The 23,147-nt window shown below is 38.5% G+C and overlaps 5 protein-coding genes across 7 annotated transcripts; 3 read left to right on the top strand and 2 right to left on the bottom strand.

The window, feature by feature from the left end:
• Positions 1 to 76: 76 nt before the first annotated feature.
• LOC120005175 (histone acetyltransferase HAC1-like) lies at positions 77 to 2,258 on the bottom strand. 2 transcript variants are annotated; one of them, XM_038854669.1, is made up of 4 exons: positions 1,920 to 2,258; positions 1,431 to 1,616; positions 748 to 926; positions 77 to 394 (listed from the first exon to the last, which is right to left on the bottom strand). In XM_038854669.1, exons 1-4 carry the CDS (start codon positions 2,103 to 2,105, stop codon positions 331 to 333), a joined length of 615 nt encoding a protein of 204 aa, XP_038710597.1. In that variant the 5' UTR covers positions 2,106 to 2,258; the 3' UTR covers positions 77 to 330. The 2 variants fall into 2 exon arrangements, with proteins under 2 accessions (XP_038710597.1, XP_038710596.1); XM_038854668.1 differs by having other exon boundaries at positions 748 to 968; positions 1,920 to 2,251.
• A 695-nt stretch (positions 2,259 to 2,953) lies between these two features.
• On the bottom strand, positions 2,954 to 7,557 carry LOC120006291 (U-box domain-containing protein 51-like). Of its 2 annotated transcripts, none has more exons than XM_038856285.1 (9): positions 7,228 to 7,557; positions 7,038 to 7,131; positions 6,832 to 6,953; positions 6,539 to 6,730; positions 6,090 to 6,381; positions 5,892 to 5,993; positions 4,469 to 4,897; positions 3,423 to 4,250; positions 2,954 to 3,278 (listed from the first exon to the last, which is right to left on the bottom strand). In XM_038856285.1, exons 1-9 carry the CDS (start codon positions 7,401 to 7,403, stop codon positions 3,210 to 3,212), a joined length of 2,304 nt encoding a protein of 767 aa, XP_038712213.1. In that variant the 5' UTR covers positions 7,404 to 7,557; the 3' UTR covers positions 2,954 to 3,209. The 2 variants fall into 2 exon arrangements, with proteins under 2 accessions (XP_038712213.1, XP_038712214.1); XM_038856286.1 differs by having other exon boundaries at positions 7,232 to 7,372.
• A 114-nt stretch (positions 7,558 to 7,671) lies between these two features.
• LOC120006294 (peptidyl-prolyl cis-trans isomerase CYP57-like) lies at positions 7,672 to 10,281 on the top strand. Its single transcript, XM_038856290.1, has 6 exons — positions 7,672 to 8,002; positions 8,633 to 8,749; positions 9,129 to 9,235; positions 9,331 to 9,439; positions 9,862 to 10,063; positions 10,144 to 10,281. Exons 1-5 carry the CDS (start codon positions 7,865 to 7,867, stop codon positions 9,994 to 9,996), a joined length of 606 nt encoding a protein of 201 aa, XP_038712218.1. The 5' UTR covers positions 7,672 to 7,864; the 3' UTR covers positions 9,997 to 10,063; positions 10,144 to 10,281.
• On the top strand, positions 10,051 to 13,336 carry LOC120006292 (protein ANTAGONIST OF LIKE HETEROCHROMATIN PROTEIN 1-like). The gene is made up of 2 exons (XM_038856288.1): positions 10,051 to 10,239; positions 10,608 to 13,336. The coding sequence occupies exon 2, from the start codon at positions 11,576 to 11,578 to the stop codon at positions 13,100 to 13,102; it is 1,527 nt and encodes a 508-aa protein (XP_038712216.1). The 5' UTR covers positions 10,051 to 10,239; positions 10,608 to 11,575; the 3' UTR covers positions 13,103 to 13,336.
• A 2,085-nt stretch (positions 13,337 to 15,421) lies between these two features.
• LOC120006293 (serine/threonine-protein kinase tricornered-like) lies at positions 15,422 to 23,092 on the top strand. Its single transcript, XM_038856289.1, has 12 exons — positions 15,422 to 15,561; positions 16,695 to 16,869; positions 17,047 to 17,130; positions 18,341 to 18,582; positions 18,711 to 18,954; positions 19,824 to 19,903; positions 20,185 to 20,269; positions 20,516 to 20,647; positions 20,728 to 20,841; positions 21,438 to 21,485; positions 21,965 to 22,049; positions 22,644 to 23,092. Exons 1-12 carry the CDS (start codon positions 15,422 to 15,424, stop codon positions 22,730 to 22,732), a joined length of 1,518 nt encoding a protein of 505 aa, XP_038712217.1. The 3' UTR covers positions 22,733 to 23,092.
• The last annotated feature ends 55 nt before the right edge of the window (positions 23,093 to 23,147 follow it).

The following is a 23,147-nucleotide window of genomic DNA, read 5'->3' as shown; positions in this document are numbered from 1 at the left end:
TCAATCTTCAAAAGCACCAGACTGACTACTTCAATTTTTACTTACAAACTTGCTTCATTTACATGTTCTGCGGCTGTTGAATCTGTTTTTTATATTGACATTGGATCATGGATGTTTTTCACATTGAACAGCATCATCACTAATGATGCAAAAATATAATCTCCAAATAAAGTAGCTAATAAGCTTGCAAAAAATACATTATTCAAAATATGTATCTTCTGATATTAACAGATGAAAATCAGAAAAGGTTTCTCACAATGTCAGGAGCCCCATCTTCTTCTGTTTTTTGGTGCTCTGCTTATTCGTATCACTATTGTCTGACCATTCCTCCTAAGCTTTTCTCACTCTCTCTTTTGATGCAACTTGTCTAGTGCATAAAATGTTCTTTAAATCCCTGAAGAAATTAACAAACATTTAAGAAAACAACGTATATGTATGACTAATATGTATCTCATTGCTCGTCTTTTGCTTCCTTGAAGAAAGATCCAGTTCCTGTAGAAATTAACAAACATTTAAGAAAACAATGTGTATGTATGACTAATATGTATCTCATTGCTCATCTTTTGCTTCCTTGAAGAAAAATCCAGTTCCTGGCTCCATGTAAACTTTCTTCCTTATGAAATGCATGGCTTCTCAAAAAAAAAAAACCTTATAAAATACTCATCATAGTAAATAGACAACAAACAAGTGTGAAAGACAAATAAGTGAACCCCTCGAAGATGAGTTCGAAGGCGTGGTGCACATTACCTGCAACGTGGCACATTGCATTCAGAGTCTTTGCATGCCCTTGCATGATAGTGCAATAGATACCACATTTTCCAACAAAGAACACATCCTCTAGATGCAGTTCTCCTGCATCGTCTCCAGTGCCGGTTGAGCTTCTTCAGCTTACTACATTTTGGATGTTGGCAAAGTGAAGAACGACACTGAAATGTGTGCACCACAAGATCAAGCAAATACGACCATTTCTGTTATGAAATAGAATTCAGATTTCAGAGGAGTTTAAAACACAAATGTCCATGAAATCTTTCCTCCAATACCACTTCTCTGTATAGCCCAAGTAGTACAACTCTACATATACTTCTTTTGTATAGCATCTCAAACAAATTTTCATATTCAATGGGAAAACATGTAAATAAAAGGTAAAAAAAACACAGCAATCACGGTGTACCATATTTTATTTTGCTTAATCCAATATTCTTGTGCGCTAAGAAAAATACCAAGACAGCAATATGGGACAAACATAAGGATTGCACTAGGCGCAGTTGTCATAAGAGAGAATCATCACGCTCAGCAACTAATTCCCCAAAGAGAATAGACAAAAGGAGTAACAAATTCCAGGGAATTGAAATGTTAACTTGCAGCACCTTGGACAACAAACGAGTTGGAATAGGCTAATGAAAAAAATTAATACACATGATGTATGGTACCTCTGCAATACTAGCTTCTTTATTTTGAGCACCACGCTCAGCCATGGACGGATCATTTGTCAACTTATGGGGATGATTGATGCCTCCATCCTGATAGTGGTTTCCTGGAGAGAGACTTAACATTGACAATCTTTCAAAAATCTCATCTGTATCCTTCGTATCAGTAGGTAAATCACTTATCTCCACCTGCACCATTCAATGATAGAATATTTTCCGTGAGAAACATGAACAAAGAAAGATTTAATGCAGCAATGATCATCTAGACTGGGTAGTGCCAAACTAAAACATGGCATTGCTAACCTACTGGATAGAATGCATGTTCTAAATCGTAAAATTGCACGATTTTCACAAGCAAAAACATAGTTAAATCATTCAAGATCGTGAAATTTTTTAACGATTTTGAAAACATCCACAATCAGGCGAATAAACTCCGGCACAAAAAAGAGAGAATCTTCATGGAGAGATCAAACCCTCGAACGGAACCTTTACCTTCGCGGCCGTATACGGAGCTCCTCGATTGGCGCCGCGGTTGGGGAAGCGTCGGACTGGACCGGGTCCGGACTTTTTGCTGTTGTTGATGCTATCGTCTAGAGACAAATTATATAAAATGCTCGACATCCTTGCATCTACAGCAGCGATGATATCGTCTCCAGAAAAATTTAAAGCGCTCGACATCTTTATCTTTGCAAGTAAAGCTGAAAACGAAGCGACGACTATGAGAGCGGAGTGAAATTAGGGTTCACTCGAATAAAAAGGAGTATCGGCAGGGAGGAGGAAGTAGTTTTTGGATCTGCGTGAAAGGGTTTTTAAAGGTTTGTGTTTGGAGGTCACAGGATATAGAAAGAGGGTAAAATGGGAATTTGAAACTGTATGCCAGCCTCGCGTATTTGATCTGGGCCGCTTCGAGCGTTAATCGTACACTTTTGTTCTTTACTTCCACTTTTTCTTTGTGGTGATGCAAGAGGGGAGGGAGGCGTGTCAATCGAAATAATATATAATGTATAAGTAGAAGTTATATTTCAAATGCAATCTAATTTTTTAAAACAAAAAATAAGTATTGTCATGTAATGGATATTATTGTTATGTATTGTATTAATTTAAGTATTGTATTAAGTTTTATATATATATAAATTAGGGTCTATGCTCTTGGATGGCATCTACCTCTTTATGTTATAAGGGTATTGATGTCTTAACACCGCATTGATGAGTCTTGAAATCTAGGAATATGAAATGGATGCGACGGAGGGTGGGACCAGATGAACCGTCCCGTGAGATGTCCACGTGATTCAACAGCTGTCACACACGCAATGTCACGTGAGATATCCTTTTCGATAACAGATTCCATGGCCTTCCTGAATCCTGATTTAGGATATTCTGTATGCTAATCAATCCAGTTCAGGAATAATATCAAGGTAGGTAGTGGAGTCGGGTGTGTACAAATGCAATAGCATTGTCATTCTGATTTGGCAGTTCAAATGCACGCAAGAGATGCATCAAATGAGATTTACAAACACAATGATGTAGAATGGGGAAGGAAGTCAGTTTGCAATATATCTGAAATGTTCAAATGACATCATTGAAGTTGGTATGTTTTATGCTGGAAGCACAATAGTGGTGATAATACTCAAAATCCAATATACAAAAGTAACACCTTTTTTCCAGTCACTGAAAGGAGCTGAAGAAACAGTTTCTACCTGTTTTAACAGGTTTTTCAGGGAACTCATTTTCACGCCCATTTCCAGTGTCGGTTCTTAGCTTCTACAATTTGGATCTTGATCATCATTCACTGCCATCTTCTGGATCAGATTTACGTTCCCTTCTAAGATCGTAGGTCTTACTCGTCACGTCCTAGATATGAGGCATCAAAGGGATCATAGGAACAGTAAATAAACAGATTATCAAATAATGCATGTTCTGGTAAACCATAAGCCTGATTTGCATTTGAAAAAAATGGAAATGCATCAACTCTGATGTCTGCCGTAAGCCATATACCTGATTTATGCTTGACAAGGGGGAGCGTGGCAAGGGGCTGCCACTGTAAGAACTGCTGCTTTGCCCATGACTGCGAGTATGACCACTATTGCCGTGTCGAGAGCTTTGGGTATAGCCATTATTACTGCTGCGTGGCTCAGAATTTCTTCCAAGATCTCTAAGTCGGTTGAGCTCTGGCACGATAACTGTCCCAAGGTGTGGTCTGTCCTTCTTCCTTAACTCGGCGCACTTTAGGGCCAATTTAGCAAACTCTAGAGCCTCTTCAACAGGCCAATCCACAACTACCGGGTCGAGCATATCTGCAAATTTACCTTTTTCAATAGACCTCCCAACATGGTGGGCAAGACCCATTGGAGACTTGGCTGTAATAATCTGAAGTAGCATTATCCCAAGTGAGTATATATCTGATCTTGTAGTTAACTTTCCAGTTTGTTGATACTCAGGATCTATATAACAAAAGGTCCCAGCAGCTGAAGTCATGTGATATTGTGTGACGGTATCAGCTACAGAAGGTGGGACTAACCGTGCTAGGCCAACATCACTAATCTTGCTCACATAGTTCCTGTCCAAGAGAATGTTTGCTGGTTTAAGGTCCCGGTGCACAAGGGGTTCTGGCTTTGCTTGGTGGAGGAATAGAAGTGCAGTCGCGATTTCAGCGGCTATCTTAAATCGTTTTCTCCATGAAAGTGGGGGTGTGTTGCCTTTACGAAACAAACGATCTTCTAAGCTTCCATGGCTCATGTATTCATATACCAGGCATCCATACTCAGGGCAGGCTCCAAGGAGTAGTACCATGTTTGGATGTCTAATGGTGCTGAGGACCTCAACCTATAGAGGATCAGAACAGAGAACATTAGAGCGATCATGAACACGGAGTCTTGTACTAAAAAAGGGTGTCATTGAACTGGGAAATTGATGTTTGAATGAGTGATGAATAATTTCAAGAAACTGGTACTCTTTGTTTGCATGAAACAAGATTAGGCGGTTTAATAGGCTGGTATCAATTTGAGAATGAAAACTGCAGCTAAAACTTGTGTGGCGCCTACCTCTTGTTGGAATTGCTTCTTCCCTTGAGCAGCACCAGGTCTCAAGACTTTTATGGCAACCGAAGTGTGATCAAGTTTTCCTTTGTACACAGGTCCATAACCACCTTCACCAACTTTATTTGAATCTGAGAACTTGCTGGTAGCTTCTTCAATCTCTTCAATGGAGTACTTTCTATACCTTATGTCATTTTTTGCCAAAGCTGTCAAAGCACGGTTCTTCTCTTCCTCTTCTCGCTTGGCTTTCATCTCTGCTTGCCTTCTTCTCTGTACTTCCATCCCTGCTAGTTTTTGTGCCATCTCAGCAGCCTCAATAGCAGCTTTGGTCTTGGCCTTCTCCATCTCTGCAGCGGCAAGAGCTGTCTCTCCTGCGAGCCTAGCTTCCTCCAATTTACGATACTCATCCACTTTCCATTGACTAAGCTCATTAGCCTAGATCCAGAAATTAGGCTTTAGCATATTAATATATTACGTAGGCATCAGAAACTGATTGACAGATAGAACACGAAATGGCATGATTATTAGTCGCCATTTTCAGAAAATGAACCACCCCCACATTTCCACTCATTTGCCATTTCAAGTTAATGTGGGTTCTGCCTTCTAACTACCAATAATCAGCCACAGAGAAGTTCCCAGGATCCATCCCATTTTCATGATCTTCAAATGTAATTCTAGCTTTCTATTATTCCTCAATCCTCATTCATCAATTCATTTTTTTTGGTCATCTTAATGAATTACATTGAAATGAGGTGACAACTATCAAGAGATGAGTGAGCACACTGATTCAGAACTACTGACATATTACTTAGGTTGTGTTTGGTATCACTTCCAAAAAATTTGAAAACAAAAATAAAAAACAAAAACATAAATTGAAACTTGTTTGGTTGAACACTTAAAACTGAAAACAAAAATTAAAAACAAAAACTGAAAGCATAAAACTGAAAAAAAAAATGTGTGTTTATGCTTTTATTTTCATAATAATGGAACATATCCACACCACTATATTTTTTTATAACTGTAGGCTTTGCCGTGTTTCACTATTGAAAACATCAGCAGAAATAAAAAAAGATAAGAAATAAAACAATACCCAGAAGTATATTTGATCATTGTCTTCATATCTCTATACAATTTACAATCTGAAATCTTAAAGAAAGTGCAATCTATAATAAGTGTAACTAGTTCTGTTTTCAAAACTTTTAAAAACATTTTTTTATTGTTTTCAAAAATTTTGAAAACCAATTTTTGGTTTTCATAAAAACCAAAACAGAAAATACAAACAAACAATATTTTTTGTTTTTATTTTCTATTTTTTGAAAACTAAAACAAAAAACAAGAAACAAAAGTGATACCAAACAGACCATCAAGAAACCTTATTGTAAATCTGTTATAGGTAAAGTTTAGGGGTAAAAATACAAAAAGAAATTACCTTCTTTTTGGCTGAGAGCGCTTCCTTGCAAGCTGTGCTGTACATATCCATGGTTTGTTTAAGTTCAAGCTTTAATCTTCTCATCTCAGCATCCATATCCCGCTGCAGTTCATAATCAGATTTTCCCATGAATGTTAATTCTCCTTTTGGTAAGACGACATCATACATGTGTGATATTACCAATCAAGTTGCACTTACCGCGGAGGCCGAGGACTTTCTGGGAGAATTTGACATGGAGAAATCTAAATCTTGTCCTGAAATGTCCATTGAGCCCCTAGAAAATCCACCCACCATATCAGTTTCGTCAGAAACAGAGTTGCGGCTGACAGAGGACCTTGGCGCAGAGAATCCAATGTCAATATTGTCCAACGAGAGACTAGGTGAAGCACTCCTGGCTCCCTCGCAAACTGGTCTTGTGTAATCACTACTCCTGTCAAACGAAGTCCTCTCCGACGCTGCATTCCTTAATGATCCCTTTGTGATCTGTCCTCTGCTTTGTGTTAATCAAGAGGAACAATGCTCATAAATATGTAGGATATATTATAAATAAATAGGAGACCAAACATCAATATATCACCATCTGATGGTTTATGCATTTGTAAACTCTCCATTACTCAAGCTATTAGAAGTAAAGCTGAGTTTCCTACCTATGTCCATCCTCGAATTCGGCACAGTCTGCTAGTTGTGGGGATGGAATCCTAGGTGGAATGGCAGTATTTGCTGCAGGACGTGCTGCTGATCGAACTGACAGTATCTTCCCTTTGGATATTACATAAACAGAACAATAATCTGGTGCAGATTTCATCAATGACGTTGGCACATCTTGGTTCTTAAATTTCCTATGATCCCAGAGTAAGGTACCCTAACATTATGGTTCTATAACAAAAAAAAAAAAAAAAAACAGAAATTTAAAAAACATGATCGTTATCAAGAAAGTAACCTCGTAAGAGCATTTCTTGATGATCCACCAACAACAATAGTGCCGATTACATTTTTGCAGATGTAGTCTAATAGAGCTTTAGATACATCATTATCTTCAATGACAATCTCCTTCAATTGCACCTAAATTCAGTAACAATTTCTTATACTGTTGAATCCCAATTTAATTGAGAATGCAAAGACAACCTATACACACATATCAATTACCCCTTTGCGAGCACAGTATCCTCGGTATGGAACGAAAATCTGCAGCGCGTCATCAGCCTCGGCATCACCTTCTGCAGAACTCTCACCAGAAACCCTAGAACAATCCACGATCAAAATTATACTTGAAAAATCTCATTAACACATCCCAAGTGTGAAATATGCAATAATAGCATATAAAAAGAAAGGGTACCTACGATTACTGTTTTTTTGCTTCACATGGATGAGAATGACAAGTGGGTTTGTGATTACAAGATGATCAATCGCCCAACGGACAGCATGCAGGCTGTTCTTGTCTTTGTCAATGGCAATCGTGGTGGCATTGACGAATGAGAGACTGTCGTCATATGATGGAAAGGGGGAAGCCATTTTTGAGAACTCTACGGCGTCGCCGCCACAAGCTCCGCCGGGGTCACGGAGCTCGCGGAGGTGAACGTGATTTTGAGGAGGGAGCAAATAATCTGACCGTTAAGCTTCCCCTGCCTGGCTATCTGGGTGTAAGGAAAACCACTGAGGTAATAATTTGGAATAACATCCATCCGTTTTGTTTAGAAGTTTTGACCAGGCCCTCCCGTGGGTTTTCTTTCCTTAATTAGCATTCTTTGGTAATCCCGCCCAAAATCACCGTACGGCTTCCATTCAGAAATAGCTACGGTGTCGTTTTATATAAAATTTTCACCGTTTCTTGTTTTACAAAGAACGGCACTTCGAGTTCGAGCCTCGACTCTGGTGGTTCCCGAGTGGGCAGGGGCAACAAACTCGATCCAGAAAATACGAAGAAAGCCTCAAATCTTCTTTGAGACACAGCATTGAATCGCCGATAATAGGCAATGTCGTCAGTATACGTGTTGGAGCCACCAACGAAGGGGCTGGTTATACTGAACACGATGTACACCATATTTGATCGATTCATCAAGGGCTTCATTGTCCAGAGCGGCGATCCCACCTGCACGGCTGCACCGGCGAAGGTATTCTTTCCACTTTCTTTTGATGTCTCGCTTTGCGAACTAGCGATGATGTCATATGAATTTTATGGTTTCGTTGAGTTATTTGCGGATTACATTGATTGTCAGCAAATGCTTAATTTTCTGTTTTAGGGTTTACTGGGGTGTTCCACTGGATGAATCCTGCCACTGATATCGCGATGTTTTTAAGTCTCTGGTGTTTGTATTTGTTTGCACTGTAATGGAACACTTGGGGCGTGTATGCATTGAGAGGAGCTTGCAGTCAGCATGAAATTTCTCCAAATAATCCATGGATATCTTAAAGATTGCACTAAAATTTTTGAAAATCTATAGTAATTGGACTGTAATTGTTGAAATTGTGCTGTGTCTGAGTTTTGCAATGGTACTTAATTGCTTGGTGAAAGTACATGAGAATATGAGCTATTTTTCTTTACATTCCATGTGTCATGTGTTATGTTTACTGCACCGTCTGTCTTCTTGTGTTCAATAGCATTTTTTTGCAATTAGCTATTACCAATCTTTGCAGGAGGAGAAAGTATTTAACTATTTATGGAGCTGTGTTTCATGATTAGTTCCATTCACGTATATGCTAGTTGTTTTGAAACTTTGAGTGTTGATGGAGATTAGTCTTAGTTTTCAGGTTACTGGGGAAGTGGGGATTCAATATATAATCTTCTTAGCCTTGGTGAGGTTGAAACTGATAAAGATGATCGGTCTTTGGATCCACCCCCAAGAATAAAATCAGTTGAGGTAGGTTCTTGTTAGTTGTTTCATTGCCCAATTTTGATTATCCCTATGCAAATGTTTCTTGTGTTTGTATTGGTTGTTGTTAAATGGGAATCCATCAAGCTGTTTCAGATCTCATGGTGATGTTAATCGTGGCAGTGACATCAGTTATGCAGTATTGTTTTCCCCGTTGCGGAACCATACATAAATTAGGCAGTTTCAACAACTTTCATGGTTTTAAATTAGAAGTCTCATATCTTACTGTTGTGGTAGTTAAAACTTTTTATATTATTACAGTTGTCTGTCAGTGTCATTGACTCTGTTCTCTTTGCAATTATATGCAATGGTTGCAGAGTACAACATAGCTTGGTGATTATCTGTTTTCCTTAGGTTCCTGTTACAGGTTTTGTTGTATCCATTTGAAGATGTTGTTCCAAGGGGACCTCCAAAGCCTATCTTTCAATCCACAACTGATACGGAAAACAAGGACCCAAAGAAGAAAGCTGTGAAGTAAGTTTTCCTCCAGCATAGGACGGAGAGTTATTTGTATCATGCTGTTCTTACTTTCATTGTTTAAACTTCATGCAATATTTTGATTGATGCAGAAAGCTGAACTTGCTTTCTTTTGGAGGAGAAACTGAAAAAGAAGAGAAGGAATTGGCAACTGTAAATGATGCTCCCCTCCTTAACGAAGAAATTCCAATTGCAGAAGTGGTAAACATCCAGCATCCATTGTTATGATAAAAAAATTGAACTACAATAACAAACTTGTGGGTTCCAGTTCAAGGTGTAAGCTTACATGATCTCCATTTTCACTCTAATTGATATGAAAAACATATTGGGCCGTGGTCGAAAACAGTATGAAGTCCCAGAGTGTCTGAGATTTTGGCTCAGTTAGGTCGAAGTGGAAAAAAGCATAAAAATAGTTGTAGTAATTTGGGTAGGTGACATTGGTGGAGCTGTAGAAGATAGAAATCATAATATTTTTTTCAAATGTTGAAATTCCCTCCTTTATGCAATGAATAACAATCTTGTGGGGAGAAAAAGGCCATTTCATTCAGTTGTATCCATAATTGTGGCTTAGATGCGTTATCTAGATATCACATAAAATGTTTTTCTTATCATGCATTCTGCAGGATCATATGTCTCGCAATGTGGACCACCCAAATGATTATGTTGTGCATGACCCACTTGTGGAGAAGGGAAAGGAGAATACGCAAGCCAAGCAAAAGAGACGAGAACGGGAATGGGCGGGCAAATCTCTTACTTGATTTGTGCTGTGAAAATTGCCAAACTCTTGAGCTTTTGGTTTATATAGGATTAAATGAATGAATTGGGGTTGGTTTCACTTGGTGATTTTTCTTTGGATTGTGGTTTGACTGCTAGAAACTTGCACTGATGCATACACAGGATAACAGGACCAAAAATGCCAGTGGAAGATGGGGAGCAATTTTGACTAACTTGTTCTTACCTCGAGGTTTCCTTTTAGCAAGAGGGTCTTCAATAACTAAAAGGTACAATTCTACAGCTGCTTCTCACCACCTCCTGGTATAGTGCTTCTCATAATTTGTATTCCCATATTTCTTGTAATTAGATTAAGATGGAAATAGTCCAAAGGTCTTGTACTTGGGGTCAAAATGTGTCTAGATAGATTATATAGAACGTCTCAAATTGCATGATGAAAAGAATTGGAAATTTGTTCTCACATATGTGAATGTTTATGGAAGTTAGCCAATCCCACTAAGTGAATTCTGAAATTTCAAACATATGAAAAAGAAATTAAACAAGCACTTTGAATAGTTTACATAATCTGATGACTAGAATGAAACACGTTTTTCTGTATTGAAAATTTTCTTAGAAGCTGTTTTGACGAATCATTCAGGTCTGGCCGACAGGGGAGTGGAGGATATTTGATACATGGTATCTTGCGGTTACGTTGCGGAGAAGCTTAGTAGAATACGAGGTCATGCGCCATGCTTCATGCCTGGTCAAAAGGTAGTGTATAATGTTGACTTTGTAACCCAATAAGTAGGGCCACTTCCCCACATTTGTTTGAAGAAATGCATAGTGTAGGACGATGATGCTATGTGTTAGGTCTTTCTTGATTTTAGAAGTCAATTCCATCCACGTAATACCCTATTACCTAACTCCGGGGGGAGAAAAAAAGCCCCCCTTTTCCTTCCTATGATTGGGGATCGCAAGACAGTGTGAAAAGGGTTGGCATTTGAAATCTCCAAGTCCCAACTCTATGTGCTTTCCCTTTATTTTGGAAGAGTGTATTTGTTTTGTTTCTCGTGTCATGCGCCAAATTTCAACGAAAGCCCCTTCTTTTTTTATATTTGGCTTTCACCATCAAGTCCCACTGCCCAAAGAGAAAAGCACATTGATTAGAATGCCAAATCAACCAATTCATTTGAGGCCATCCAAGTCAGCATCCTGACCCACCCAAATGGGCCCACTTACAATCAACAAAGTCCAAAAGTCACCGTCCACCAACCGGCACCCGTCCTTGTATCAAGGTCCAAAGTAAATCTCCAAAGCCGCGTTCACACGGTCACACCTCCCCAACACATGTTTTCTTTCATTCTTTATTACAACCGGCTTCACTCAACACGCAAGATGACAAACTGTACCACATACATCTGTATGTCAAAATCAAACAGTAATCAAAATACTAACACACAATGCGGCCTTGTTCACACCACAGAATTTTTGGTTCAAACATGTAGAGAGTCCAGAACACAGCAAGCAGCACTGCCAACGTATCTCTATATGAATGAATGAAAAAAAAAAAAACTCTCCCATTTTTGTATTATATCTAAGCTTTCGCTTCAGTCCTCAATTCGCCAGATGAACGAATCAACAAATAAGTGTCACAGTGATGACGATCGAGACGCGGATGACAACGAAGACGTTGATTGTAGCTCCTTTGAAGAAGATGGAGACTCAGGGAACAAGAGGAAAAACAACAAGAAGAAGAAGGAGTTGAGCGGCATAATTACGACTTTGCTCCTGCTGGAAGAGCAAGAGAAGTGTGATCAGGAAGAAACTAACAAGGAATCAACGGAGGAGAGGCTCTCCTTAGATGCCCATCACAACAAGAGAAGTAAGAGTACGGTCGATTATTACTCTAATTTACAAAGTTATTACACAGAAATTGAAGAGAAGGATCGCGTGAAGCGAAGGAAGTCGCGAGGAGTCATGGCTGGTGGCATCGCCGTTGCTACTGCTGCCGCCGCTACTGAGTTCGATGACACTAATCTGGACAAACGTGCCAGACATGGAAGTAAGAATCAGGAAAAACAACAACAGCAACAAAGGCGGTTGTGGGTGAAGGACCGATCAAATTCCTGGTGGGATGAATGCAACAGTCCTGATTTCCCGGCGGAGGAGTTCAAGCGAGCGTTTAGGATGAGCAAGTTCACTTTCGATATGATTTGTGAGGAATTAAATTCTGTCATTGCCAAGGAGGATACTACTCTGCGTAACGCAATTCCCGTAAGACAAAGAGTGGCTGTTTGCATATGGAGATTGGCTACAGGGGATCCTCTCAGGCTTGTATCAAAGAAATTTGGTTTAGGTATATCTACTTGTCATAAATTGGTTCTTGAAGTTTGTTCTGCTATTAGAAATGTTTTGATGCCCAAGTTCTTGCAATGGCCCAATGACGACGGATTGAGGAAGATTAAGGAAGAGTTTGAATCCAATTCTGGAATCCCTAATGTTGTGGGATCTATGTATACTACACATATACCAATTATAGCTCCCAAGATCAGTGTGGCCTCTTATTTCAATAAGCGGCATACAGAGAGGAACCAAAAGACATCGTATTCGATCACGGTGCAAGGTGTTGTTGATCCTAGAGGGGTGTTTAGTGATGTGTGTATTGGTTGGCCAGGTTCAATGCCTGATGATCAGGTGTTGGAGAAGTCTGCCTTGTATCAGAGAGCTAATGCAGGGTCATTGAAGGGTGTTTGGATTGTTGGGGGTTCAGGGTATCCGCTGATGGATTGGGTGTTGGTGCCTTATAATCAACAACATTTGACATGGACTCAGCATGCATTCAATGAGAAGATTGGGGAGATTCAGAAGGTTGCTAAGGATTCCTTTAGAAGGTTGAAAAGGAGATGGTGCTGCTTGCAGAAACGAACTGAGGTGAAACTACAAGACTTGCCAGTGGTCCTTGGTGCGTGCTGCGTACTGCACAACATTTGTGAAATGCGGGAGGAGGAAGTGGATCCGGAGTTGAAGTATGAGGTTGTTGATGATGAGATGGTGCCTGAGGTTCCTTTGAGATCAGTAAGCTCAAGGAAGGCTAGGGATGCAATTGCCCATAATCTTTTGCACCATGGGCTTGCTGGTACTTCTTTTCTATAGTTGAAAGAGATCAAATTAATTGATTTCTTTTAAGATTTTGATTCTTTTGCCTATGACTTTGTTGAATTCGGTTTATAGGACTGTGTTCCCTGAATTCATCCTCATTTGTTTTAGAGGATTTGTAAGACATATTCTCCTCTTCCACAATGGATGAGTATATATATATATATATATATAGCTGGAATTACCTAAAGTTCTCTTGAGGAAGGAAATAAAATTTGCAGTATTCTCTTATGGCGTTGCATTTCTGTTCTTCATACTTGTAATGTTTGTGATGATCATTTTGAGCAACTCAGAGAAGAAGTAACCGGCTAAGCTTGAGTGTCATATGGGTTTGTGGTTGAATTGGGTTTGGGAAATCCGGAGACCTCCTGGGCTGGGCTGTAAGTGTTGTGTTGGCCTCATTTGGGATTTTTCTTTGGCGAGAGCTATGTTGGGCTGTTGTTTACTTAAGTCCGTGTCTAATTTGGACCGACCAGCTTTGGGTTGATTGAGAAGCAGGTCCCCTTAGTGGATCAACGGTGTGAAACAACAAACTGGTAACTTGGAAAACATCTCATGTACTGATGTACAGGTAAGCTTACCCAAAAGTGATAGGGATCCCACTAAATGGGATCTCAGTCATCCCAGTGACCGACATGTCACTCTCTGGTTCAATCACTAGGTTTTGTGGGTCCCTACACTTACATCAATCAATGACCAAGATGAATTATTAGGGTGATTGAGATTCCTAACATTTTTGCAACTTACCCCATTACCCAATTGCTTTATTGCTTTTAGACATTTAGTTACATTGCTTGTAACTACAAATTTGGATGTTTATGATGAAATTTTTATAATATACATTAATTATTCCCTTACAATCACATATATACCATGTATTGGAAATCAAGTTGTTGGTATGATTATTGCTAAAAATTTATCCTGACCTAAAACAACAAAGCATGGTCTCTCTAGTTTTTAATTATCTAAAAACTGAACCTCAACTCAAACTTTTGTTTGGGCATGCATTACTTTAATTTACTCAACAACTCGTATGCCTATTTTAAGTTTCAACATAAAGAAAATGTTTTCTAATAACAGCTAGCTTTTTGTCCCTCTTGCTATACCTCTAGTACAGTGTCCCCCCATTGGTCAAATTCAATCTAACGGTAGATGATCTATTGTCATTGCATTTGTCCGATGTGCTGTGAAGCTAGGGACTTGCCACGTCAGCGAGTGTAATGTGATTGTGAAGGACACGATTTGTAGTGGATAATTTGGTCTCTTGTTAATTGTTATGGTACAGCGCGAGACAACCTAGTTGTGTGTGGAAGTTGGTTGCACTTGCAGGTTCAGAGTCACAGATAGGTTGGTTTTCCACTGTAAACTCCTTATTTAAAAGGATTTTTCTTCCAGGTTAGATAACCATACCCCTAGTTGATATTACTATATTTATTAATTTCATAAGCTCCAAACTTTTTTTAGATATATTTTCATAAATATATATATATATATATATAAATTGCCAACTTGGACATAAGCACAGTCATGGTTCAAATGTATTTAGTTGGATCAATAATTCTGTCCCGGTTTTATCTTGGAAAACAAAAATATTGTTGTTTACACTGAAAAAATAAGTACTTATGGTGCGTGAGTGCGTGACAAAATGATACTAACCATGAATGTTTACAAGTCGAGACAACGAGAAAATATTAAATGGTTCTAATACGTTATATCATATGTTAATGATAATGTGGTTTATCCGGATCACCCATATCACCGAATGGTATGGGCGCACCACAAGACAACCAATCACACGCCAGAGACTTAATCTATCTATCGACGTCAGATTAAAGGCGAGGGGACAACACGCACCAATCACAGTGTACGTTGTCGTTTGATACAAAATCTGTTGAATTGTCATAAATGATTTGACGGAGTCGCCTTTTTCTCCAGTGCTACTCAAGCATGTACTCGAGCGCGTGAGTCGCTATCGACAACAATAGTTGGACCGGAAGGGAGTTGGAGATCTTCTACGCTCAGTAACTTAGGATCTTATTGCAACCGCGTACGAAACGTCACCACGTGTACTGACAAGTTTCTCGTTGAGGGTCGAAAACGTATATGTAGAGTGTGTATAAGAAAACAAGTGGCTTCTGCAATTTGGGGTTGGCCCTGGCCAGACGGACGGGGGTTTTTTCGTACAGTCGTGCCATGCCTTAGTTGTTGCCATAGATGAGAACCCAAAGAGTGAGGAATACACTTGGCAGAGTGAAGTCTTTGAGCAGATAAGCTCTTATACATAGAAATTCGGGGAGTTGAAATCGTGTGTAGAGGATGATGGGGATAGAGGAAGAGGAGGGGGAGGAGGAGGTGATGGGTTCGAGTTTGACGATGGAGAAAGTTGCAGCAGCGAAGCAGTTTATAGAGAATCACTACAGAGCTCATATGAAGAACATTCGAGAGCGCAAAGAGAGGTATAAATTTCTTGCACAGTAGTTAGTGTTTTTTCTTTGTCTTTAGTGATTGATAAGGAATTGACGAGGTTTTAATGTTGTTGCTCATTGCCGCGCACTACTCGATGAACTGTCGAGGAGACAAGATGAATTAGAAATTCAAGCGGCTTGCATTGTGTAAAACCTGTAGTAAGCTTACTTGGTTCATTTAAATCTTCTAGGCATGAGAATGGAAGATTGTTTAGATTTGGTTGTCATAAAATCCACCCCACTCACTACAAAAGTGCAAATTAATATCGTGTTCTGGGTTATCTAGTTCCCGGGCTTGCACGGTTTTGTTCTTCCTGCGCTGTCTCACTTAATCGTACTTAGGCCCAAGGAAAAGGTCTTGGATGTGTGAGAGGGTGTGGTTGTGGGGGTCTTTACTCGTAAACCACATCACTTGTAGTTCTCCAAGCGATGAGGGATTATAGTCTTGACACTGGTGAAGTTTGCATATGACTTTTCTGGTTGTTCCTCTGTTGTTACTGGTAATACCCTGTTTGGTCTGTCGAGAAAATGTGGGTAAAGAATAGAAATTTTTTCATTGTAGGGAACCAGGGGAAATCAAGCTGACTTGAGTCAGGGTAGTTAAGTGCAGCTTATTGTCATGCAAATGGAGGATTATAATGTCAAATCGAAAGATTATTTCGTTGCTTATTTTACTAGTTTATTCAAATGTGATTACACACATGCAGGACTGATGTGCGGTAGTGGGACAACAATGAAAGCTGATCTAAACATTATTGTTTATCAGTGTTACTTGTATCATATTTGTGTTTCTTTTATGTATTAGATCCTCCGAGATCCAACTATCATATGAGATGACCAATAAAGCCATCAATGGAGATATTCACACCCTTTCTCTAAATTAATTAGAACATAGGCTTTTGTTAAACATGCACTCCCAAATACCTGGGACTATGCAATTCATAATTGATTAAGAATGATGGAGATAAGCTTACCATAACATTTTTAGCAGTTAGTGTTTGAAGATGAATTTCAGACAATAGAGCTTGTTTGACGAATATTATGAAAAAATTTCCTTTGGCTTGTGCAGAATTAATCTCAAAGATGATTTTTTGACTCATAGACATGTTTTGATTTTTTGGCAGACGATGGGTATTAGAGAGAAAATTAGCTTCTTCGGATGTGCCAAAGGAGGATCAAATCAACTTGATCAAAGACTTAGAGCGCAAAGAGACACAATTTATGCGACTGAAAAGGAATAAAATATGTGTTGATGATTTTGAGCTGTTGACCATTATTGGAAGGGGAGCCTTTGCAGAGGTTAGAGATGCATAACAAAATGTATCTGTTATGACTCAAAGAAATTACCATTCAGTTAGAATCTCTTATCCACTGAATGTCAACATTTTTGTGGAAAATTGTTTGCATTTGATTTTAATATATACTCATCTATAGGAAATTTTCAGCATGCTTGTCTCATACTTAACTACATTGCAGGTTCAATTATGTCGAGAGAAGAAATCTGGCAATATTTATGCCATGAAGAAGTTGAAGAAATCTGAAATGGTTATGAGAGGACAGGTAAGATGTTATAGTTTGTATACTTCATACATCACAAACCTATTTTGAGGTCTAGCTCTAATGTTTTCTTGTTTGAGTTTTACCATTTTCTTGCCCCGTAGACCATAGTATTATTCATCTGCTACTGCATGTTACGATTCACATATATCATATCCTTAGATGTGTCGAGTGGCGTCCGTGTTTCCTCGTTCAATGTCTACCAATTGTTTGCAACAATTACCATATAATCCTTATGTTTCTTTTATATGGTTGGATGATGGTTATGTGTACTTCTTATCTTTCAAGTGGTTGTTTATGATACATGTGGAGGCGAATACGGGGTCTGACCTAGCACATGCCCCACTCAGGTATAGTGCGCTTTGCATCTTTGGGCTCTGTCCTATACAAATTTAATGTGGACAAAGTCCTTCTCCACTTGAACCGATGACCTCTTGAAGGTGGGAAAGTGAGTACCGAGTGAGTGGGGCATACGGCTGGTCAGGTCCCTTATTCGCCTCCATAATACACATTTACACACACTCCTCTGTGAATTAGATTGCCAACTTTTGGGATAAAGGCTCGGATGATGATGAATTGGTTTATTCTCGACTTTCTTAGCTTTGTGGCCATCAATCTTAGTATTATGCCCTGGTGTTAGACAACAGGATCACTCCCATGAAAATTGACCAAGAGATGTCCTATTGACTATCTTCTGTGTAATTCCTACTATGCACCTGCTTGGTGCTTGGTAAATTTCTTTTCCATTAAAAAAAATAATTTGTGTACAACTGGCTGAAAAATGGACTGCCATGGACAATATTGAGCCAAGTTGTTTCATTGTGAAAAGAGGATATGGAGGAGGTGGTTTTTGGGTGAAGTTCAAGTTTCTCATATGCTGGCTTCTAGCTATATCGCTAATCAAGGAGATGGCAAGATGGTTGGCTTCTTCGGACAGGAAATCGTTCTTCCTTTGGGTTGCGGTCTTATTTTAGGAAAAGTGGTATTCATTGAAGTTCAACGGATTTTCCAATTGATAAACTGGAATTGGTTATGATCATTTTATTTGATTTTCATATCAAGGTCTTTCTTTGGGGTGAAATAGTTTCTTGATAACTGGAAGAAGCTTTGTCTCTGTTTTCTATTACTTGGATAAAGCTGCTTTGTGTTATTAACATGTTCTAACATCTACATGGTTTTTAATATTCTAGCAAATCTTCTTTCTGCTTCACAGGTAGAACATGTTCGAGCTGAAAGAAACTTGCTAGCAGAAGTTGCAAGTCACTACATAGTGAAACTCTACTACTCATTTCAAGATGCTGAGTATTTGTATTTGATTATGGAATATTTACCTGGGGGTGATATGATGACTTTGCTGATTAGGGAGGATACCTTAACCGAAAACGTTGCTAAATTTTACATTGCTCAGAGTGTCCTTGCCATTGAGTCTATTCACAAACATAACTACATTCACAGGTTGGAACTTCAGTTTTCTCCCTATATAATCAAGCCAATGCTTTGAATATTTGGGTCATGGAAATTAAAATCAAAATCTTTGGCATCTTCACTCACTCATTGCATTTTTTTGTTCAATTTATTTTCAGGGACATCAAACCTGACAACCTTCTCTTGGACAAAAATGGTCATATGAAGCTTTCAGATTTTGGACTCTGTAAGCCTCTTGATTGTACAACTTTATCTACAATCCATGAAAATAAAACCATTGATGATGAAACTAAGACGGAACCAATGGATATTGATGGATGTTTCCCTGATGCGGATAACAACAAGAATTGGAGAAGCCCTGCTGAACAACTTCAGCATTGGCAGAGGAATAGGAGGACATTGGTATGCACTTATATTTTGAAGATATGTTGTTATAAATATTCCTCAAAGTGCATTATATATATATATCTCATATCTGTGAGCATAAATATGCTAGTGACTTAGAACACAAATTTATAGGTGGTGTAAAGTTTGATCTTTAATTTTGTTTACCACCATTAACTTTGAACATTAGACATTCTACCATTCAGTTTTTCATTCCAAGTCTTGAAAAGGTACTCCTTTAAATTTGAATCCTGTGCAATTCTTGGGAGTTTGGGCTTCTTTTCTATATAAACCAGGATATTGCAACTGCTGAAGTTGGAATAAAACCTTGATGTAAATTTCAGTATAATAGAGTCTGCTTCTTTCATATGAGTATGCTCGAGTGTTTCCCTTTATTTCATTTGTTTGTAGTGAACGCATTAGGTTTTCATAATCCGTCTAGTTGCTTCTCCTAGCACCTTTTCTGGTTAAATTAGGATGAAATTTTGTGTAGTTTCATGATGTCGGGCTCTCCAGACAAGAAGCCTCTGAATTGACCTTCAACTAAGCATGCTGTGTGGTATCTCTTATAACCATGCATAAAATACCAATATAGATTTTAGGGTAAGCTTCTTTAGTCTTGATAGAATTGGGTCTGGAAAACTGCTACAACGACAAAATTGAAAATTTTGTTTTTGCTTTGGTAGCACTGTGAGATATCAGATATGTGAGAGTTTGGTGTTGATTTCCTTGCTGGCTCACTCCAATACTTGTACCTGGCTTGCAGAAGCGGTTGATTGTCGTATGCATTTTCAAATAAGTGAACTTAATCAATGGACATTAATGGATAATGGTTACCTTTTCTTTCCCTGACTTTACCACTTTCTTTCTCTCTCTTTCTTTGGAAGGCATTCTCAACTGTTGGAACACCTGACTATATTGCTCCTGAAGTGTTGCTGAAGAAAGGATATGGCATGGAATGTGATTGGTTAGCTTACTATTCTCTCTTTGTTATAGTTTGGTAATCAGTTGTCAAAGCTAGATTTCTTTTTGGGATATGAATATGTCTTAATTTTTGTGAATTAATTTTCACGGTGATCATTTTTCTGTACTGAGAATTCGTTTATGTAAGCTTTTCAGTAACTGGAGGATATAACTTTAGCATGCTGTATCCACAACCATTTGTGGTTTCTTCCATTGTTATGTAAAACCATTTCCAGCATATAAATGTGTTATTCTACTGTCTTCTAATTGTGAAAATTCCCTCAGGTGGTCACTAGGAGTGATTATGTATGAAATGTTAGTTGGATACCCACCATTTTACTCTGATGAACCAATAACCACCTGCAGAAAGGTATTATTTTGGCATCCCTCGACTCCTATTGTCTTTTCTATCCTTTTCCAGTTTTCCTTTTATTTCTGCATGTAAAAGTCGTTTTTATTTGAGGTTCATGCTTCTTTTTGAAAAATTTTATGCTCTCCTCCTCTTCCAGTATGTCGTGAGAAATCTTTGAAAAAAGTAAAGAAGAAAATACTTCTTGTTGTTTAATGATAGAGGTAGAATTAATTTCTTCCTAATGTTGTCATCAATTGCTGTCAGATTGTTCATTGGAGAAATCACTTAAATTTTCCTGAAGACGCAAGGTTGTCTCTAGAAGCTAAAGACCTCATTTGTCGGTTGCTTTGTGATGTTGAGCATAGGCTAGGTACTGGAGGGGCAAATCAAATTAAAGTAAGAATTTGAAATAAATGTCTTATCACTTCCTTTCTCTGACGGTTCTTCATTATAGTAATCAAATATGCTGTTTTCAGGCTCATCCTTGGTTCATAGATGTTGAATGGCATAAACTCTATGAGATGGAAGCGGCATTTAAGCCAGAAGTCAACGGGGAGCTAGACACCCAGAACTTTATGAAATTCAATGAAGTACTGATTAAACTCTCCCTCTTGAATGTTGTTGCTTCAACAGTAATTACTTTGCTGCTGCCTATAATCATTTTCTTCTAAAGTTAATTCATTTTTGCAAGAATTTAAAATATGTTTCCAGTCATATATAGCTTGATGATTCATGAATTGGTCAGTAACGTCATGCCACTGCAAGCAGTGATTTCATGGACAAAGAAGATGCAACAATCTGTTACGTGTAATTTAATTAGCAGTTGGTAAAATAAATATTCCACGGTTTTGTTGACTAACTGTTACTTAATTTTTTAACTCTTTGGGTCACTTCCTAATTCTACAAAGCTATTATATGTTGCAAGACCTGATTACCATGCCATATTGGCAAGATAGATTCTTATCTTTCAAAGTTTATGCCTTCTTATATATTTTGGAGTAAGATCATGCTAGTTGGACACCGACGTGATCAGCAAATGCTTTAGAAACTGTGCTGGATGAGAGACATTGTTTGGCTTTCCTTGTTTTCGAACATAAAGAATTTCTTCATGCATGCTTTTGGGTTTGTTAATTGTTCTGCCTTCATATACTCCTTATTTATGGCATGGCTCTTTGTTTATCATCAGTTGGCTTCTCCAGCACCAGCAAGAGTGGGCTCAGGATCTTCGAGGAAGGTTTGCCACTCTTTTTTTCTTTTTTTATATGTACTCTTCTTTACAGTGTTTCTTGCATAGCTGTGGGATAAGCATATGGAAAAAAATGGGATAACATTTGATTTCCTTAACTGTTGTTGGAAATAATCCTAGTTGTAACTTCATAACGGGTAATGTTTAATGTGTAACTGTTAAGCATATGGCCCCACCCCGGCACTCACACGCTGTTAGACTCCTAGATGAACTAGCAGCTATACCTATGTATAGGTTCTTTTGTTCAGATTTAGGCGGGAGGGAGAGAGAGAGAGAGAGAGCATGGATTCCCCAGGCCCCCATCTCACAAAGTTAGCATTGCTGAAAAATATTTAACGTAAGCCAAGCTGGTTAGGCCTGGGAAGTCATTCACAATTTATGTCTTATTTTTCTTGTTTTTCTTGCTAATTAGTGTTCCTAAAAACCCTCTGTAGTCTTTAAACTAATGTACATTGACTTTTATGCAGATGCTATTAACTCCTAAAGATTTAAGTTTTGTTGGCTATACATACAAAAACTTCGATGCCCTCAAAGGATTGCGTCAGTCCTCAGGTATGTAATTCTTTCTTGGCTATCAAGATTTATTAGTTTCTCTCTCATCATTGTAGCATTTTGCATATGGTTTAGAGGATGTGTGTGGCTTTATGACTTAAAATGTAAACTTTTTCCGTTTTCTTTTATGCTTGTTTGAGTAGTAGAAGATGAAGCTTAACATTGCGTATCAGCGTATGTTTGATGGATATTTTGGGCTCAAGATGGGTTATTGCGAAGTAGGGCGCTGTCCATTTTTTATATTGACATTGATTTTGAAATAACATTAATTGAAATTCCAGCAATCAATTTTTAATAACATTAATTTATTTAAAAAAGAAGAAGAGGAAGAAGAAGAGGAAAACCGAGTCTGTAGTCTGTTTAAATCTTGTGGCAATATAGTGTTTTCCTCTATCCATCCAATATTGAAGTTTCTGTCGTTCATTCCCAAGTTCTTTCTTCACCTCGTCTTCCCGGTTCTCTTTGATGGGGGAAATACATAGTCTTGCTTCCTCAAGCTTCTCTAACCCTTGCTGTACTCAAAGTTTGTCTTTCTATGTTATCATGGTTTTTATACATTTCAATTGGACTAAGCTTGGTTTGTAATTTCTGCAGGTGATTCAAGTTCAGGTATTCCCAGGCAAACAGCAGAGGAAACAGAGGTACCGATGCTTGCATCATCAGGGGATCCCATGCTACCCTAACGCGACAAAACGGCTGAACTGTAGGTGAAACTCTGAATAGCCTGCTCAATACGGAGTTGGGTGTTTCTCAGAAAATATGCTTATAGTCTATGGAGCACCATGTAAGTGTACTTGTGTACAGTAGTAAAGTAATTGAGTCAAAGCCCCAGTCTTGCAGCTGCTAAGGCTTTGTTTATTATAACTTAGAGCAGAGACTCTTTGCAAAACTATGCCCAGGTTGGCTTTGGTATTTAATCATGCCTTCTCTAGTGGCAGTTTCTGGGAAACCCAATTAGCTATCTATTGCTGGTGAACACTGAAATTTAGCTGTGAAGAACAATACTTTATTGAAAGGTATTCCCAAGTTTGATTCTTAATGAATTATTAGATTATAAACACATCACATGCTTGCCTTGGTGGTCAATGCACATGTTTT

This window comes from Tripterygium wilfordii, chromosome 9 (genome assembly GCF_013401445.1).
Source record: "Tripterygium wilfordii isolate XIE 37 chromosome 9, ASM1340144v1, whole genome shotgun sequence".
NCBI classification, from domain to species: domain Eukaryota; kingdom Viridiplantae; phylum Streptophyta; class Magnoliopsida; order Celastrales; family Celastraceae; genus Tripterygium; species Tripterygium wilfordii.
The sequence above is the reverse complement of the archived record's forward strand: the minus strand, read 5'-3'. Positions and strand labels throughout refer to the sequence as shown.

Coding starts and splice junctions, on each gene's coding strand:
- LOC120005175 (XM_038854668.1), bottom strand. CDS start 2,105: ATGTCGAGCGCTTTAAATTTTTCTGGAGACGATATCATCGCTGCTGTA. Junction 1,617..1,919: donor CTCCGTATACGGCCGCGAAG/GTAAAGGTTCCG, acceptor TGAATGGTGCAG/GTGGAGATAAGTGATTTACC. Junction 395..747: donor TGCAATGTGCCACGTTGCAG/GTAATGTGCACC, acceptor TAATTTCTTCAG/GGATTTAAAGAACATTTTAT.
- LOC120006291 (XM_038856285.1), bottom strand. CDS start 7,403: ATGGCTTCCCCCTTTCCATCATATGACGACAGTCTCTCATTCGTCAAT. Junction 6,731..6,831: donor TCAAGAAATGCTCTTACGAG/GTTACTTTCTTG, acceptor CTGGGATCATAG/GAAATTTAAGAACCAAGATG. Junction 3,279..3,422: donor CCTTGTCAAGCATAAATCAG/GTATATGGCTTA, acceptor CCTCATATCTAG/GACGTGACGAGTAAGACCTA.
- LOC120006294 (XM_038856290.1), top strand. CDS start 7,865: ATGTCGTCAGTATACGTGTTGGAGCCACCAACGAAGGGGCTGGTTATA. Junction 8,003..8,632: donor GCACGGCTGCACCGGCGAAG/GTATTCTTTCCA, acceptor GATTAGTCTTAG/TTTTCAGGTTACTGGGGAAG. Junction 9,236..9,330: donor CCAAAGAAGAAAGCTGTGAA/GTAAGTTTTCCT, acceptor TGATTGATGCAG/AAAGCTGAACTTGCTTTCTT.
- LOC120006292 (XM_038856288.1), top strand. CDS start 11,576: ATGAACGAATCAACAAATAAGTGTCACAGTGATGACGATCGAGACGCG.
- LOC120006293 (XM_038856289.1), top strand. CDS start 15,422: ATGATGGGGATAGAGGAAGAGGAGGGGGAGGAGGAGGTGATGGGTTCG. Junction 20,842..21,437: donor ACTTTATGAAATTCAATGAA/GTACTGATTAAA, acceptor GTTTATCATCAG/TTGGCTTCTCCAGCACCAGC. Junction 21,486..21,964: donor GCTCAGGATCTTCGAGGAAG/GTTTGCCACTCT, acceptor ACTTTTATGCAG/ATGCTATTAACTCCTAAAGA.